At 27.5% G+C, this 16,925-nt stretch overlaps 3 protein-coding genes across 3 annotated transcripts in view; 2 read left to right on the top strand and 1 right to left on the bottom strand.

Annotated features, from left to right (window-relative positions):
* Nucleotides 1–11,829, bottom strand: part of LOC117169891 — a 21,963-nt gene extending 10,134 nt beyond the window's left edge. Inside the window, exons 1-11 of the mRNA XM_033356400.1 lie at nucleotides 11,715–11,829; nucleotides 8,874–9,298; nucleotides 8,578–8,754; nucleotides 3,859–3,929; nucleotides 3,710–3,785; nucleotides 3,455–3,628; nucleotides 3,276–3,381; nucleotides 3,126–3,199; nucleotides 2,805–3,035; nucleotides 2,333–2,661; nucleotides 1,690–2,068 (exon numbers count right to left, since the gene is read on the bottom strand). Coding sequence (XP_033212291.1) covers nucleotides 1,690–2,068; nucleotides 2,333–2,661; nucleotides 2,805–3,035; nucleotides 3,126–3,199; nucleotides 3,276–3,381; nucleotides 3,455–3,628; nucleotides 3,710–3,785; nucleotides 3,859–3,929; nucleotides 8,578–8,754; nucleotides 8,874–9,298; nucleotides 11,715–11,724 — 2,052 coding nt within the window. The 5' untranslated portion in view covers nucleotides 11,725–11,829. The remainder of the gene's footprint in view (nucleotides 1–1,689; nucleotides 2,069–2,332; nucleotides 2,662–2,804; nucleotides 3,036–3,125; nucleotides 3,200–3,275; nucleotides 3,382–3,454; nucleotides 3,629–3,709; nucleotides 3,786–3,858; nucleotides 3,930–8,577; nucleotides 8,755–8,873; nucleotides 9,299–11,714) is intronic.
* LOC117169117 (alpha-ketoglutarate-dependent dioxygenase alkB homolog 6) lies at nucleotides 4,317–8,511 on the top strand. Its single transcript, XM_033355289.1, has 5 exons — nucleotides 4,317–4,811; nucleotides 6,303–6,479; nucleotides 7,727–7,834; nucleotides 7,987–8,088; nucleotides 8,173–8,511. Exons 1-5 carry the CDS (start codon nucleotides 4,749–4,751, stop codon nucleotides 8,431–8,433), a joined length of 711 nt encoding a protein of 236 aa, XP_033211180.1. The 5' UTR covers nucleotides 4,317–4,748; the 3' UTR covers nucleotides 8,434–8,511.
* A 113-nt stretch (nucleotides 11,830–11,942) lies between the features above and the next one.
* LOC117169118 (ribonuclease H2 subunit C) lies at nucleotides 11,943–15,218 on the top strand. The gene is made up of 3 exons (XM_033355290.1): nucleotides 11,943–12,185; nucleotides 13,622–13,854; nucleotides 15,029–15,218. Exons 1-3 carry the CDS (start codon nucleotides 12,041–12,043, stop codon nucleotides 15,065–15,067), a joined length of 417 nt encoding a protein of 138 aa, XP_033211181.1. The 5' UTR covers nucleotides 11,943–12,040; the 3' UTR covers nucleotides 15,068–15,218.
* The last annotated feature ends 1,707 nt before the right edge of the window (nucleotides 15,219–16,925 follow it).

Below are 16,925 nucleotides of genomic sequence, written 5' to 3' on the forward strand. Positions count from 1 at the left end.
CTTTGCAGCTTGATTGTGAGACAATTTGGGACGTTTTGGGTGGGAACAAAGGAACACAGCCTCGAAGCGCGAAGCGTATACGGAACTCATTTTTTGTAACGTTTTATCAAGATGAGAATTGAAAGCAAACTGAATGTTAAATCAAAAAGCATGAAAGAGGGAGCTCTTCTTAATATTTTGACACCAAAATCATGTCGATACACCTTACCGACTGCGAGTAAAGCCACCCACGCTTTAACTTGACAGACTGTACCTTGAAATATTTTTAAATATTTGAAATCCTGCGAAATCTTTAAATTCTTGTGAATTAACTCTTTGAAATCAATTTATCTGTTATAAATTCCCGTGAAATTAAATAAAAATTGACAATACTTCCTGAATTCCTGGGGAATGTTTTAAAATACCTTGAGGGCTTTTAAAATCCCTTATAATAATTGAAATCATAAGAAATCTTATAAAATCCTTTGGAATCTTTTTAAAAACTTTAAAACATAATAGGTCCTGTAAAATAGTTCCATATCTTCCGAAATTCTAGTAAATTCTTTAAAACACCATGAAAAATTTGTTAATCACTCGAAAATGCCTTGGAATCTTTTGAAATATTCTAAAATATTAAAAATCCTTTAAAATCTTTTGAAATCCCTTGAATCTTTTAAAAGCTCTTGAAAATCCCTTAGAATATTTTTAAATATCAAAAAATATTTCAAAACCTTTAGAATCTCTTGAAACTTTGTAAAAAATCTCTTGAAATTTTATTTTATGTTTTAAAAATACCCTGAAATCATTTCAATTCATCGAAATTTTTTTTAATTACTTAGAACCTTTTAAAATCCGCTAAAAGAATTCAAATCCTTTGAAATTCCTTTAAACTATTTAAAGTTCTCGAAAAATCCTCGGATGTTTTAGAAATACTCTATAACCCTTCAAAACCCCTTCCAATCAATGAAATCTTTTACAATTCCTTTGGAATATTCTAAAATACCCAAAAATATTTCAAAACCTTTGAAATATTTTGAAATCCCTTGAAACTTGGTGAAGCTGTTGAAAATTGCTTGGTTTTTGTAAAAATACCCTAAAGCACTTTGAAATTCCTTCAAATTATCGACCTCTTTTAAAAATCATTGAAATCTTTTAAATTACCCTAAAGTACTTCCAATCCCTTGAAACTTTTTAAAGCTTTTAGAAATTCATTGGCATTTTTTTAAATATACTAAAATCTTAAAAATCGATTTAAATCCCGGCGAATTATTAAAATATATTAAAAATGTATTGGATTTTTTTTAAATATCCTAAAATAATTCAAAATAATTCCAGACAATTCAGAAATAGGTATAGACCTGAATCCAATAGTGGTTAACCCATAAGTTAATTTATTGTAAGGAAAGTGACTAAGCGATATTTTTATTTTAAAAAGTGACAGTAGCGACTTTATCTTTTAAAAGTTTACGAACAGGTGATTTAAGAAAAAGAAGTGTCTAAAAGTGATTGTGCAGCAGCCCTGATTATTCTTGACAGTTACTTAAAATACTTCTTACAAAGATTCCCTGACTGTCGCGATTTTTTTTTAAAGTCCCTGACTTGTCTCTGAATCCAGATTTTCCCTGATCCGCGGCCACTCTATGTTAATTGCAGCTAAAATACGCGGAAAACTTAAATTTGACTATGAGAAAATAATGATTTTTCACTCACTTCTGAATCGACTCTCAAACTCTTATTGAACAGATCCGGAAAAATTAGTATGCAGGATTCCAAAATTCGTTGTAAACTCACAGGATTCCCACGCACTGAATTTTCGAGAGCTCTCGTTAATTCTCCGGCAACTTCAGTCAATTTATGATAATCTGAATGAAGCTGATAAAATCGCATTTTTAATCTCTGATAATTGCCATGAACATTTTGAAAACGGCTCATCGTCCAAGCCCAATGCTCCTCGTATTTTTTCTGAGACTTTTTAGGAGTTCTGAACAAAATTTTTGGATCAACGACCCTTACAGGTTGTGATAATTCATCTGTTGCTAATAAATTTGTCGTATTTTTAATTCCTTGGATCCTCGTTTGCGTGCTTTTACTGAAAAACACAAATTTATATTAAATGGTTAATAAGTGGTAAATTCGGGAATGAAATATACTTAAATTTTCCATATCCAGTGGGCACAAAATTTGGCGACGTTTTTACGACATCTTTACGATATCCTATGTTCATGTCGTTAAGGTGTCTTTACGATATCGTAAAGACACCACCGAAACGACACGGACATAGGATGTCGTAAAAATGTCGTAACGATGTCGTAAAGACGTCGCCAAATTTTGTGCCCACTGGGTGGGGACTGACATTTGGACTGTCGTTTTTCTTTCGTAAGGAAATTCCTCCTCTGGTTCCTCTTCCTCGAAGAAAACTGGTATATCTCTATCATTTGGAATAATTTGCATGCCATCGTTTCTCAAACATTCCAGATGTGTTTTTAGAGATTCTATTCTTTCGTTTTTCAGGGAAACAATGGAGTGTCCTTTTCTTGTTTCTGTATCTTCAAAATCGAGTGAATCGAGAATTTTTAAATTCTGTTCAATTTGGTCTTCGTTGTACAAAATGCTGTTTGGGATTGTTAATGATTTTTTAGATGTATTTGGCGATGGTGGGTGACTTTTTCTTGGAGTAACGATCTATAAAATGAATTTGTTCAGGGAAAAAGTTTCATAATAAATTTCTTAAAAAAAAAGTCTACAGTATTTTTTCAATGCATCCCTTTTTAATAAGAAACTTTATTTAAGATCTGAAACAAATCTATTTATTTATTTTTGCTCACCTCTCTATTTTTCACGAGAAATATTTTAAGGGTCACGGTCAAATCATCGACCCAACTTGTGGAAAAAATATGCGAAACTGTAGAATCATTTATTGGATTTTCCATGTAGGGAAGGGCAAAAAATGGAATAAAGGAATTATAGTTTACTAAATTCCTTCCATCAGTTTTTAAATATTGTTCGAGTTGATTCATGCTTGCTGCCTTTTGAGCGTCTTGAGCAGTCTCAACATCCTGTAAAAAATACTTCTAGTAATATAATCTGTTTTTCATTAATATTTGTTTAACATGATAATATTCTACTTTATAATATAACAAACTCACTGGATCACTTTCTAAACTGTCTTCAGTTTCGTAAATATCATTTTGCATTTTCTTTACGCTAAACTTTTTTGATTCTGTAATAATAATAAACAGGTAAATATCGAAAATCTTAACTAAAATTGGTTTAAATGTTTATAATAAAATTCTTACGTTCTGTTCGCATGGGCAAAATAGCGAAATGAACTCTCAATTTCATAGTGAGGGTTTTATAATCTATAGTTGATTTTATACTTTCGGGTATAGAGTCATTCCATAACTAAAAGATTTGAAATATAAAGGAATAATAATTTAAAAACAGCAAATCGTTGTTTTTCTAGAATTAAAATTACCTTGAAAAAAAGTTTCCAATCTTTTGACCTAAATTCTGATAAAATTTTGCTACACACATCTTCTGAGATTGCATCTTTAGGAGAAAAACTTTCATCGAGTTTATTGTAACCCAATTTATTTGCTTCTTTTAGTAAACATTTTGCAGTGGCTTCAAAGTCGAAGGTCAGTAGGAACTTTATAAAAAATTAACTTAGGTAAAGAAGTCATATCTATGTAAATATTAAATCAAATTTAAATCACAACGGCGCACTTACCTGGTAAAGTAATTTCAACAAATTACTGTCTAAACTTTCTGTTTTTAAAAGTTCTGTTAGAAACGAAACTTTTTTCCTAGGAGAGAGAAAATTTTTTATACAAAATTATGAAGTATTAAAAATCATTTATTTAGTTTGAAAGCACATACTCTGGATCGGTGTCTTTTAAACCGGTAGATTTGGTCTCTAACATTGTATCGAATAGGTGAAAAACATCTAACTGAATTTATTTTTAAAAATCCAAATGAAAAGAAAAATTATGCATATACTTGCAATCTTCACTTAGACGTCATGATTGTTTATCAAATTTATAAAAAGGCCGAACATTGATTATTTTGACAGATGTCATCCTTGTCTTCTCCCTCCCTCTTTTCCTGAGAGGAATTTTGTTTACATTTTTCTTAAATTCCAGATCTAAGAGATAAATAAAAATAATTTAAGACTCCAAATTATCGGAAATAAACTTTTGAAACATTCTCTTTAAGAATTTTTTAGAAGCATTAATTAGTATTCCATATAAAAAATGAGTAAAACAGTAAGACTAAAAAAAAAGAACTTGTTTTAGTTGCGATTATAGCAGACAGTTTTTTAGCAAACGAAACACAATTTTTGTCATACGCCACGATACGAAATATGAGAATTTTCTTTTTCCGACTTCACACTTTACTATTTTGAATTATAATTTCGCGGTATTTATAAATAATTAGATAATAGTCACGATTAATTAGAACACGTGGAAAAATGTATTAGTACAATTTTCGGTTGCCATCGAGCGATGTAACGACAACACAGTACACGCATGCGTATAGGTTATGTTTTTTCAAATGTCATTCTTTAACAGATTCGAAAAAGTCGATGTTTTTTGTTTAAAATAAGATTTTACAACTATACAAATTTTGTTTTCGTGAAAAAAGAAGACAATATACTCTTTCTTTGTGCAGAAAAATTCCCTGAGTTGCCATTCATATTCGGAACATTCGGTGTTTTTTTTTCTAACCTCATTTTCGGTGTTTGCCAAGATTTTCATCATTTTGAGAAAATGGAAAACGTTGAGTCTTGTGAATTTAAAAATAACATTCTGAGGAATAATATTGTTAGTCAGGTATACATAAATAATGTGAACATAAAAATAACTATTGTTAACATTGCTGAAGTCGCTGAACTCCAATAAAAAATTTGATTTGAAAATCCTTTTTAATAAAATAAGTGAATCGCATAAACAGGGTGTCTACTCAAATCCTGACAAAAAATTACCTAACAATTCCAGGATCTTTTCAGGCATAATTTTTTTATTGTACGGAGCCATTAAAATATTTCGCATTTTGTAAAACAATCGAATTGGAATATGTACACTGTTTGGAAAATTTATTGTAACTTATCCTTTTTTCAGTTTCTAGGGATTCAATCAGTATACAATAATTTTTTTAAATATTTTATACTTAAAATGAAGTAGATATTTCGGTGAAATTAATGTGGATACTGTATTTCATTCCATTTAATCCGCTTAAAATTCCTAACTTTTCTAAGTAAAAATATTGCAATTTCAAAAAAAAAGATGACTTTCCGACCGAATTTAATTTTCTACAAACAAAAAAAAGACTTTTCACCAAAATGCATGAATTCTTAATCAAATGGTTCAATTTTCAACTAAAAAGAAAACAATCTTCAACCAATTAGTTCAATTTATTGAACCAAAAAAAAGCAATTGTTAACCAGAAATAGAATTGTTAAATTTTCAGTTTAAAAAATTATTTTCAACTAAACTGATGAAATTTTAACTAAAATGATGAATATTTAACTGGAATAGTTAAATTTTTAACAAAAATGAATTTTCAATCGAGAAGATTAACTTTCAACCAAGAAGATAATTTTTGCACCAAAAATTGCATAATTAAATTAGTAGTATAAAAAATTAATCCTAAATTAATTAATATAAAAGTTGAATAATTACGTTTTCAGTAAAAAAGAATCTTCAATAAAAACAAAAAAGTTTTAACAAAATAGTGAATATATCAACTGAAATGGTTAAATTTTCAGTAAAAAAAGTAATTTTGAGCCAAAAAAAGAAAGAACTTTAAAAAATTGCTCATTTTTCAACCAAAAAATTAATTTTCAATGAAACTGACGAATCTTCAATATAAAAAAATTATTTTTAACAAGAGTTAAACTTTGAAGCAAGTAATTCAATTTATAAAAAAAGAACGATGAATTTTGAACAAAAAATGTAGATAATATGTCAACCAAAAAAGATTTTAATTCTTAATCCAAAAGCATGGATTTCAACCAAAAAATACGATTTTTCAATATGAGTTGAATTTTGAGACAAAAAGATTAATTTTCAGATAAAAAAAATTAGTTTAAAAAAATTTCAACAAAATAGTTAAATAAAGTGATATAAAACTAATTTTGCAAATGAATAATCATTGTTATTCAATTTTATATTAATGCAATAATAAAATGACCTAACTTTTACACATTTTTCAGGTATATTAAAATTCCTTGCCAATTCCAGGTTTTTCAGATAGGATAGACACCCTAATAAAATAAAACAATTTAAATAAATGTTTCAATTCGAATTTACTTGTTAATGTAGGTGCCTCCCTCGGCATTTTATATACCGAATTTCATAACGGAGGAGGAAGAACAAGAAATAATAAAACTTGTTAACAAAGCCCCATTGCCGAAATGGACACAATTAAGTCATCGGAGGCTTCAAAATTGGGGTGGAATTCCTCATCCCAAAGGAATGATAGCTGAGGAAATACCAAGTGTAAGTTCTCTACTCAGTTTATTTTCATTTCAAAATTTTAGGTAGTAATAATAGTTTCAGATTAAATAAATTTTCTTTTCAAATTTACTTATTTTAAGCAAAAAATGTGACTTTTCTACCATAAAAGATGAATTTTCAATCCAAAAGGACGAATTTTCATAGAAAAAATATTTAGCATTAACCAAATAATTGATTTTTTTATAACACAGTTGAATTATCAACAAAAAGAAGATGAATTTTCAATCCTAAAGAACGAATTTTCTATCCAAATCGACAAATGTTTTTAAAAAACAGTTAACTTTTTAATAAAAAAGATATCTTTATAACGAAATACTCGAATTTTTAACAAAGTAATTAAATTTTTTAATAAATAATTGACTTGTTAACCATACATTTAAATTTTCTATCTACAAAAATGAATTTTTAAAGAAAAGAACATTATACTTCATTCAAAACAGTTGTATTTTCAACAAAAAAAATTCGTTTCTAACCAGACAGTCGTAATCACAACTAAATAAATTTTTAAGCAGAAGAAACAAAAATTCTATAAAATAGTTGAATCTCTAATCCAATATTTGAATTTTCAACCTAAAAAGATTAATTCTCAACAAAAAAATATAATTGCCTGTAATTCTACCAAAAAAGATATTTTTTTTAAATAGATGAGTTTTAAAATCAAAAAGGCTAATTTTCAACTAAGAAGATTAACTTTCAACAAAAAAGAACAACCAAATAAATTTACTTTCGAAGAAAAAGTTGAGTTTTCAACTGAAAAATATCCATTTTCAACTATCAATGGAAAAGTTACATTTTGAGATGAAAAAATTCATTTTAAGCAAGACAAAATGAATTAAAAAAGAACTCTTAAATTTTCAGAACGAAATGAACCTTCAACGAAAAAAAAATATTTTTGTAATACATTAGGTACGTTAGGTATCACAAATAAAGAATTTTCAATCATATATAAATGTGTAACTAAAGTAATGAATCTTCAACGGAAAAATGATTTTCCGACAAAGTTGTGCAACCTTCTACCTTGGCAGTTATTTAAATTGCCTCTTATAGAAATATCCTAACTTTTGCCTTTTTTATTCCTACATTTTTCCTGAATTTCCCTGGCCCATAAAATTCACTGACTTTTCCCTGATTTTCCCTAACCTACGGCCACCCTGATATAATGACTTTGATAATTAATGGTACAAAGAAACTAAAATTTTATTAGATACTAACACATTGTTCCTATCCAGTGGCTGAAAAAATACGTTGATAAAGTATCGGAGTTGAACGTATTTGAGGAATCCAAGAAACCAAATCACGTTCTTATCAACGAATATTTACCTGGGCAAGGTATCATGGTAAGTATACACTAAAACTTATAAAATTGAAAAAAAAAACATAAGAAAATAAGAACACTTAAATTTATTTCTAAATCTTATTCAATGAAGACATAAATACTTTGCATTAAACTATATTGTACTTTTCTCCTACACCTTTTCTTCCCATTCAGGCTCATTCAGACGGACCGCTTTTTCATCCTATTGTCAGCACAATTAGTTGTGGTTCCCACACACTCTTGGACTTTTACGAACGTCTCGACACTGAAAAAGTCGTAAGTCCTGAATTAAAAATGCACATTAGTATTTGAAGGTCCTAACAAAATTATTTTTTGATCAAACTTTTCTTTATATTTTAGGAAAAACCTCCAAAGTATGAATTTAGTTTGCTAATAGAACCCAGAAGCTTATTATTTTTGCAAAAGGATTTGTACCAAAATTATTTGCATTCTATTCAAGAAAGATCGAATGACGTTATTTCTACCAAGAAGCTCAAGAATATGAATCAGTGCTCAAAAAAATACTCAGACCAAGACATATTGGAACGGTCGACAAGAATTTCTTTGACTATCAGACATGTTCCCAAAGTTAGCAAAATGAAACTAAAAATCGGAAGATAAGACTGACCCAATTTAAGATTTATCTGTGAATATTTCTTACTGTCAATGTAAATATTTTATTTAATAGTTCTGTAAAAGTTTTTCAAGCTTTAAAATATAAGAAAATTTTTGAAGATGCGTTTTTTATATTACCTCTTCGCGTTATGTTTCTTTTTTTGGAGACTTTACAACGTCTGTATCCTCGTAATTTTCCAGACTCACGTCCATTATTTCTTCATCGACTTCATCCAACATTCCTTGCAACGAATGAATCGAAGATATCAACACATGGAATTGCTTCCTTCTCATTTCCAATTTGCGTTCTAATTGTTCAGATTTCTCCTAGTGAAAAATTTAAAAAACCGATGATCAACAATGATTAATTCACAGAGATAAAAATATAATTCAGTTAGATCGAAGAGTTAATAAATGAATTTCTAATATTCTATTTTTAAATTTACCTTTAGGCTTCCCAATTCATCTCGTAATGTATCAAGTTTCGCATTAGTTTCTACACGATCAGGTTGTTCGTTAATAACCTTAGCCAATACGTCATACTCTATCCTATTTTTACGAACGCGTTTTGCCTCCTCTAATTCGATTTTCGTCTGCTCAATATCTTTTTTGGCTTCCTCGATTTCAATTTCGATTTCTTTGGAAAGTTCCTCATAATTTCTCAACTCTTCTTGGCTCATACTGGAAACAAACCGCGATTTTTTCTGTGCAAACTCACACTGAGCGAGTTGACAGAGCATTCTCTCGTGCAAAATATTGTCAGAGTCTGGATTGTTTACCCATTTCATAAACGATTTTAGCAGGACGTTGATTCTGCGATCGTCGCCTGTACCATCGCCATCGATTAGCAACCTTCGACGAATTACTTCCTCTAGAATAACAATTTATTATGGATTAAAAAAAAAAATTACTGGAAAAATTGCCAAAAATTCTCTTAAAACAGGAGAAATAGGGTGTTTTAACAGAAAATAGTGGAATAACTCTAACTATTAAGATTTCAATTCGAAATACATGCCATTTTCAACAAAATAGTTGAGTTTTCAAGCTATAAAGTAGAATTTTTTATAAAATATTGACTTTTAAACTTGAAAAGATGTATTTTTAGTAAAAAAGTTAATTTTAAACCCAGAAAATTAATTTTAAATCAAAAAGTTGAATGTTTAATCAAAGAAGATTCATTTTCAACCAATCACTTGCATTTACAACCAAATAGATAAACTTTCAAGCAAGAGACGATTGTGTAACAATGAAGTTGAGTGTTTAACCAAATACTTGAATTTTTAAGCAAGCGAGATGATTTTTCAACAAACGTTTGAATTTTTGACCAAATAGTAAACTACATTTTACAAAGATGAATTTTCGAACTAAAAACACGAATTTTCAACAAGAGTGGAATTTTCGCAAAAAAATTAATGTTTACCAAAATAGGTCATTTTTCATTAGAATAATTTAATTCAAACAAAATACTTTAATTTTTAACCAAATTGTTGAAACTTCAACGTGACTATTAGTTATCGTATACTCAATAGAATCCGAGAAAACTATAAAAATTTTTATTTTTTGTTGTTGCAAAAATTGACCAGAAAATGAGCTTACCTTATTCAACAAAATAGTTGATTTTTCAATTGAAAAATTTGTTTTAAAAAAAATAACTACTTGAATTTTCTACCTAAAAATATGAATTTTTAAACAAAAAAATATTAAACTTCATTCAAAAACATTTGCATTTTCAACCAAATACTTGAACTTTTAAGCAAATAGTTGAATTTTTATATTAAATAATTAAACTGCCACCGAAAACAGTTGGATTTTCAACCGATTAGTCCAATTTTTATGTCAAAAAGAAAATTTTGTAGATGAAACTTGAATTTTTAAACCGAAAAATTGGATTTGAAATCAAGAAAAAGATTTTTCAGTCAAGATAATAAAAATTCAAATACACTTCTGAATTTTCAAGTGAAAAAGACCATTTTCTTAGAAAACAATTAGAATCCAATGGAATAGTTAAAATTTGAACTACAAAGTTGAATCTTCAGCAATAACAAAAATGAATTTTCAGCATAATAATCAAATTTTCAACCGAAAGAAATTAATTCTGATCTATAAATATGATAATATACATTTCAATTAAAAATAATTATTTTCAACGAAAAACGATTGTTTTCATAGCATAGATGAATTCAAAATCAAAAAAGACAAATGTTTAATAAAAGAGATGGATTTTCGACTAAAAAATTTGACTTTCTAACCAAATATTTGAATTTTCTATAAAATTATAAAATTATTAACATCAATTATATAAGTATACTTTTCTATTAAAAACGAAACTTAAAAAGTGGAAAATAAGGTCATTTTTTCACGAACAAGGAGAAAAATTAAAGATTTATTTTTGCATGCAGAAAAAGAAGAAACAACCTTTTTATAAGAAATATATTTTTAGATAAGATTAAATGATTTTTTTTTTATATCTGCCATTAAATAATTTGTTTTAAATTGGATATAGTTAGTTGAAAATTATAAGTATAATTATATATTTCTTTCCTAGATTTAATTCCTTTTTCACCACAATTAATACGTTGAATATTTGTCTTGCGATACATTGTTTTACTTTCCTTTTATAATTTATTTATTTATGAATAAGGTATTAAAGTAATTCAGTATATTCAATATCATAATAAATAATTATATTAGTTTAAAAAAATGGAACTTCAAACACACATGGTAGCATATTCTAGTTTGAATCAAATAATTTTGTAAATCTGAAACGAGCAATTGTTATTACAATTCTTATGTATATTTACTAATTCTAGAGAATCTACTGGTTAATTAAAATATTATATTTTCAAATATTGTAGGATATTTAAAGAGTGATGGGGAAAGTTCTTCAAAAATCGGAAAAAAAGGGAAACACACGGGAATACAGAGAATAACTGCGATCTTCAGAAACGTACGTACCTCTCATTTCACTATTTTTTTAACAATACAAAATTCGAATTAAAAAAGATATATCACCATGATCAAGTTCAAAAAACAAACACTATCAAAGTTATTGTATTCTTACATTTTATTATTATTATTATTTCAATCTTTAAAATCATAAAAAGCAATTTTACCTTAACAAAAAGCCTTACCGGAAAAAGGTTAGGTTTACATTTTGGACTTGATCGGCTTAAGAAAACCGCAGATCCCTAAACTAAACAATTATTTGTACTCATATTTCTTCGCACAATTCACTAGAGTTGAATTAAATCTAATAACTTACTTAATAATAACAAAAATGTAATTACCGTCTGACATTGTTGTATGTTATTTCAGTTGATTATCATAAAACGACACTAGCGCCTCTATCGCTGAAAATCGAAGCACAAGCACCAAATAAAAGTTTGTTTTTTTTTCTTTTATTTTAAACACTTTTAAAACTTGAGGCCAAAGTTTGGAGAAAAACTTTCTGGGAAAATAAGTATTTCTATGCTTTTTACTGAATTTGTTTGAAAGAAAATTTTTTTATTAATGTTTATCGAATTGTGCGTCAACTACATAACCTAAAAAGCGCGGGCTTTTTGCTGTCAAAACAAATTCTAGTCGTTACTCCAGAATTAGAAAGCGTGCAACAATGGCTGTGCATTTACATTTGAAAAAGGAAGATATTCCCGATAAAGAACCTGTATTACACCTAATGCCGTGCAAAATTCAGGGCGATGAATCTGCTAAAGTTTCTTCTTATTTTGAGCCCTATATTCGCCCGGAAAATGACGAATGTAAGTATATTTGGAGATTACTCATTACATTTTTTTACATCTGGCAAAAATCAACAATAATCGTTTTAAGCATTGATTTTAGCTTTATAATTGTTGCAAGTTATGTTTATTTCTGTTTTTACTATATTTTTAATAAACAATTTAGGCAATTATTTAAGTTACTACCGACCATTCCGACCCAGAAATTAGGGGCCTAAAATTACGTAACGGGATTATAGGCCTTTCTCCAAGATACCTCCACCCCTCTTTCCGTGCGTAATTTTTGGTTTAGAGAAATAATAAGATATGGGACTTGAAACTAATTAAAACTTAATATACTTAAGATAATACATGCATTGAAAAATTCCCTGATTTTTCCTTGACCAATTTCTCATTTGCTATGACCATTAATATTAAAATACCAGCATTTTAATATTGTAATATTTTAAAAAATAGGGTCTTTTATCAAGAAAATAAACAAATATTTCAGATATAAAATTAACATTTTCAAATTTATTTATTTATTGTAAATAAAACCAAATCTATAAAAAATGACTTTAAAAACTTGAATTTTCAACAAAATAATTAAATTTTTCACAAAACAATTCCTCTGTGAGAAATGCCTTAAAAATTAATTTAATTTATTTACTAAAATCTCTTGAAATTCTTTGATATTTCTTTTGAGTCTTAATTTTTAAGAAATCTGGTAAAATACTCTAAATTACTTTATTTTTAAATCCTTTGAAATTCATTGAAATTGTTTAAATCATTTAGAGTCCTTGGAGATCCTATAAAATCCCGTAGGGCCGGTAAAAACCCACAAATGCTTTGAAATACTTTGAATTCTCGTTAATAATCATGCAATTTGTAACATCTCTTAAAATTTCTTTAATAACTTTCAAAGCTTTGAAATTATCGTAACTAAGATGAAAGCTCTTGAAATTTCTTAAAATACCCTGAAATCATAGGAATTTTCTGAAGTCTCTTAGAATCTTTTCAAATACTCTAAAATCTTCGTAACAAATGTGAAAAATATTTACATTAGCAAGCGATCTGCGAAAGTAGTAGCATATTTTTATTTCCTTTAAAATATTAGTTGTAAAATATTTTCAGCCTTCAAAAAGTGTCAATAGTGGCGTAAATTTGAGATTTGGAATTTTTAAAGGGCTAATAAAATTTGAAAAAATGTAAAATGTTGAATATTAAAACCCATTTTTTTCAAAATGGAAGTCATAGAAATTGAATAACTATTTTGAGGCTATATAATTCAACTAAACAATTTAAATATCAGTAAACACCCAAAACTTTAAAGTTTGTATTTGAAACTTTTCAAATTAAGAAATGAAAACCTCAACAGTTAAATAATTTTGAACTTGAACTGAGTAAATTGTTTAATTTCAAATTGGAAGATTTAATTTGTAAAGAATTTCGAGTCTAAGTGTTTATTTTTTAATCAGATTTCCATGCAACATTCCGAGGCCATCCTCTCCAAGGGCAGAAAGTAACAGTGCCAAACGGTTACACGGGCGTTACTTTCTTTGAATACAAAAAACCAGAAACGGAAAACGTAGAACGCAATCTTTATTCCACGGGAGTGTTTACGCAATTTACTTATTGGAATTACGACAAGATTCCTTCAAAAAACGACGCAGTGACTGCAGCTTTAGATTGGATCGAAATCGCAGAAGCAGTAAGTTTATCAATTATAACCAGGATGTCTACCTGACCAGGAAATCAGGAAATCCGGGAAATGGCAATGGTTCTTCTGTTGAATGTACTCGTGTGCAAATTAAAAGTGGTTTAATACATTTCAATACATTTTATTACTCTTATTCCGGTTTAGAACAGCAAATTTGTGAAAATCCTAATTCTCACTTGGAATAGGGAAACTGTTTATAATTCTGAATTAGGAATGGGTATGAATAAATGAAATATAAGAAAATTCAAGTGATTTGTAACAGGGAATTTTCAACATGGAATAGGAACTTTGAAAAAAAATTTTAATTCAGATTTAGATAAGCGGAATTGAAAGAAAATCCCTATTCCAAGTCGGAATTCGTCACAATTTTAAACTTTCCTCTTCCAAATTTTGAAAAGAGCGAGTTACTGTATTTCTATTTGTAATAGAAATTTTTCTACATAACTGCTTCAGAGCAAGGAATGTTATAAATGAATTTAATTATTACATGAAACGGGAAATTTTGGAAAATAATTTAAGTTCTGATTTATAAAAAGGGAATTTACGAAAATCACCCCTGTTTGAAGTCAGAATTCGTCAGATTTTGGAAATTTCTTGTTTTATATCAGAATTGGTTTGAATTAAAGTTACTTTTGCAAATAAAAATTTTCCTGATTTTGAAACTTCCCTCTTTCAAATATTATAAAAAGGGAGTTAATATATTTCTGATTTATAATAAAAAATTTGTAAATAAATGTAATTTTGACTTGGATCAGAGAGTATCTGAAAATAATTATAATTTAGACTTTATGACAGGGAATTTTTGGAAATATATTCAATCGTGGCTTGGAACGAAGAATTTCCATAAAGAAATAATATTTGATTCGAATGAGCGAATTTTTGACTGGAAACGGGATTTTTTATAGTAGTTTTAATTCTGCGTTATAAGAAGGAAATTCAAAAAAATCCCTGTTCAAATTCAGAATTATAATTCTTTTACAAAATCCTCTGTTCCAAATCAGAATTGTAATTCGTATTCTGAACTCTTTTTAATTGACCGATAAAAATTAACAATTGTCCGGGGAAAGCCGGGAATTTAAATCATTCATCAGGTAGACACTGTGATCATTTACTTAAAAAAATGAGTTTATATTATCTGATATTATAATAAATAATACTTTTTTAGCTTCATGCTCCAGAAAAAGAGGAAGTCAAGGCGGAGTAAAATTGAAGAGAGAATTCTTCTGTAGAAAATTGATTATTGTGGATATTATAAATAATGTTACTTTAATTTGAAAAGTGATACGCTTCATACGAATGGAATAGTTTTTTACACGATAAGTTTTGTACGTTATAATAAACCCAGTTTTTCAAAATATGAGTCTTATTTTTTCTAGAATATAAAACCACTTTCGCCGTAGTTAATTAGAAAGTGATAAAAAGGAACAAATCAATCATGAAAACGAAAAATTAAGTTCTGATGAATACTTTAATATCCAATCTTTCACAATCATACATGTATTACATACATTCTTGAATATTCAGTTTAGGTATAAATACATTCATTAAGTGATTAAATTAAGTGTAGAAAATATCTCAATACTTTCCGTATATTACAAATAGTAATCCTATAAACTATATATGTCATGCAGTCTCGATATAGATGGCTACATTTGGTAATAAAAGACGGTACTATTTTAAGAATCTATAAATTATATTGAGTATTCATAAAAAGTCATGATAAAATAATTCTCAAATGCAGAAAATCACTTCCAACAAACGTTGATAAATACAACTCAGTCCCACTTGATTAGAAAGTTTCTAGAGATCATAAAATTAACTTCGAAACTGAAATCTCAAATATTACTCAAATTCCTCAATAGACAACTATTTCATTAGCTGGAAGATAGTATCCACAGGTGAAGAAACAAATTCCCGAACCTGGAATTCCTAAAAAACACTCTTTGGCTAAATTGTACAAGAGTCTGAATATTCTAAATTGCGAATAATTCGTTTGAATTAAAGAATTTATTGCCTTATTAATACTCAAAGAAGAATTGCCTTTCCATGAAAGCAAGAATGTACCAATTTTCCTTACAGTCGTGAATATTATACATATTGTTATTATAAAAAATGTATAATTTATATACAACGTTATTCCCATGGAAATAAGTTTCTAATCTAAAAGTGATTTCACGATTTATCACACACATAAGGGGTCTTACAAATATTACGTAACGCTTTTAATTTATTTAATTTACAAAATAAAAAAATTGAAATCATTTGAAGAGGCATTTAGAAGTTTAAAAAAATGTCGAAAATAAATTCAAGAAATTTTGCGTAACGTTTTTAAAAATGTAATCATTTTTTTTTAAATTAATTTAAGAGGGTAGCGGGAAGTGAATAAAATTATTTTTTTAAATATATTTTGTTATTAAAATATACTAAAAAAAATTAAAAACGTTTTCTATGGATTTAAAAATTATTGAGATTTTTTAATATGTACAATTTTCAATAAAAAATAATAATATAAAATTATATATCAGAAAAAATAATTTTATATGAAGTTAATTTTTTTTAATACCAACAAAATGCAGGGTTTTTGTTGTATTTGGTTAAGGATACTCATTTACAATTTTTTTCTAAGCATTTTTCATAAAATTAGTTCCGTTTAAATAGAAGAAACACCACTATTTTTTTGAACGTGAAAAGTGTGTTCAATTTAGTGCTCAGGCTATTTCAAAATAATAAAAAAATGACGATTTCGTAATAAAAAACATTTTTAACCTTTTTTCTTCAAATTCCTAAGAAAAATTTAAAAAAAATGTATTTTGAGAAATTAATTTTAAGAGAAAATTGAAAAATATTTTTAAAAATTATCAAAAAAGAATGTGGAAGATATTAGAGCAAATTGTTTTACTTTGCCGGATTAAAAACAAACATAAAAAAATTTGAGTAACTTTAAAAGATATTTAGAAGTTTTAAAACATTTTCAGAAACAATGTCAAATTTGAAACGGTTACCTCGGAATTATTTTATGATTTTTTATTTTGAAAAATGTATATAAAGAGAATATTTAAAAA

Source organism: Belonocnema kinseyi, chromosome 3, assembly GCF_010883055.1.
Source record: "Belonocnema kinseyi isolate 2016_QV_RU_SX_M_011 chromosome 3, B_treatae_v1, whole genome shotgun sequence".
Lineage (NCBI taxonomy): Eukaryota > Metazoa > Arthropoda > Insecta > Hymenoptera > Cynipidae > Belonocnema > Belonocnema kinseyi.

Excerpts from the sequence above, each read along its gene's own strand:
- LOC117169118 (XM_033355290.1), top strand. The coding sequence starts at position 12,041 with ATGGCTGTGCATTTACATTTGAAAAAGGAAGATATTCCCGATAAAGAA. Across the intron at positions 12,186-13,621 it reads TCGCCCGGAAAATGACGAAT|ATTTCCATGCAACATTCCGA; the intron begins GTAAGTATATTT and ends TTTTTTAATCAG. Across the intron at positions 13,855-15,028 it reads GGATCGAAATCGCAGAAGCA|CTTCATGCTCCAGAAAAAGA; the intron begins GTAAGTTTATCA and ends ATACTTTTTTAG.
- LOC117169117 (XM_033355289.1), top strand. The coding sequence starts at position 4,749 with ATGGAAAACGTTGAGTCTTGTGAATTTAAAAATAACATTCTGAGGAAT. Across the intron at positions 4,812-6,302 it reads GGAATAATATTGTTAGTCAG|GTGCCTCCCTCGGCATTTTA; the intron begins GTATACATAAAT and ends TTGTTAATGTAG. Across the intron at positions 6,480-7,726 it reads TAGCTGAGGAAATACCAAGT|TGGCTGAAAAAATACGTTGA; the intron begins GTAAGTTCTCTA and ends GTTCCTATCCAG.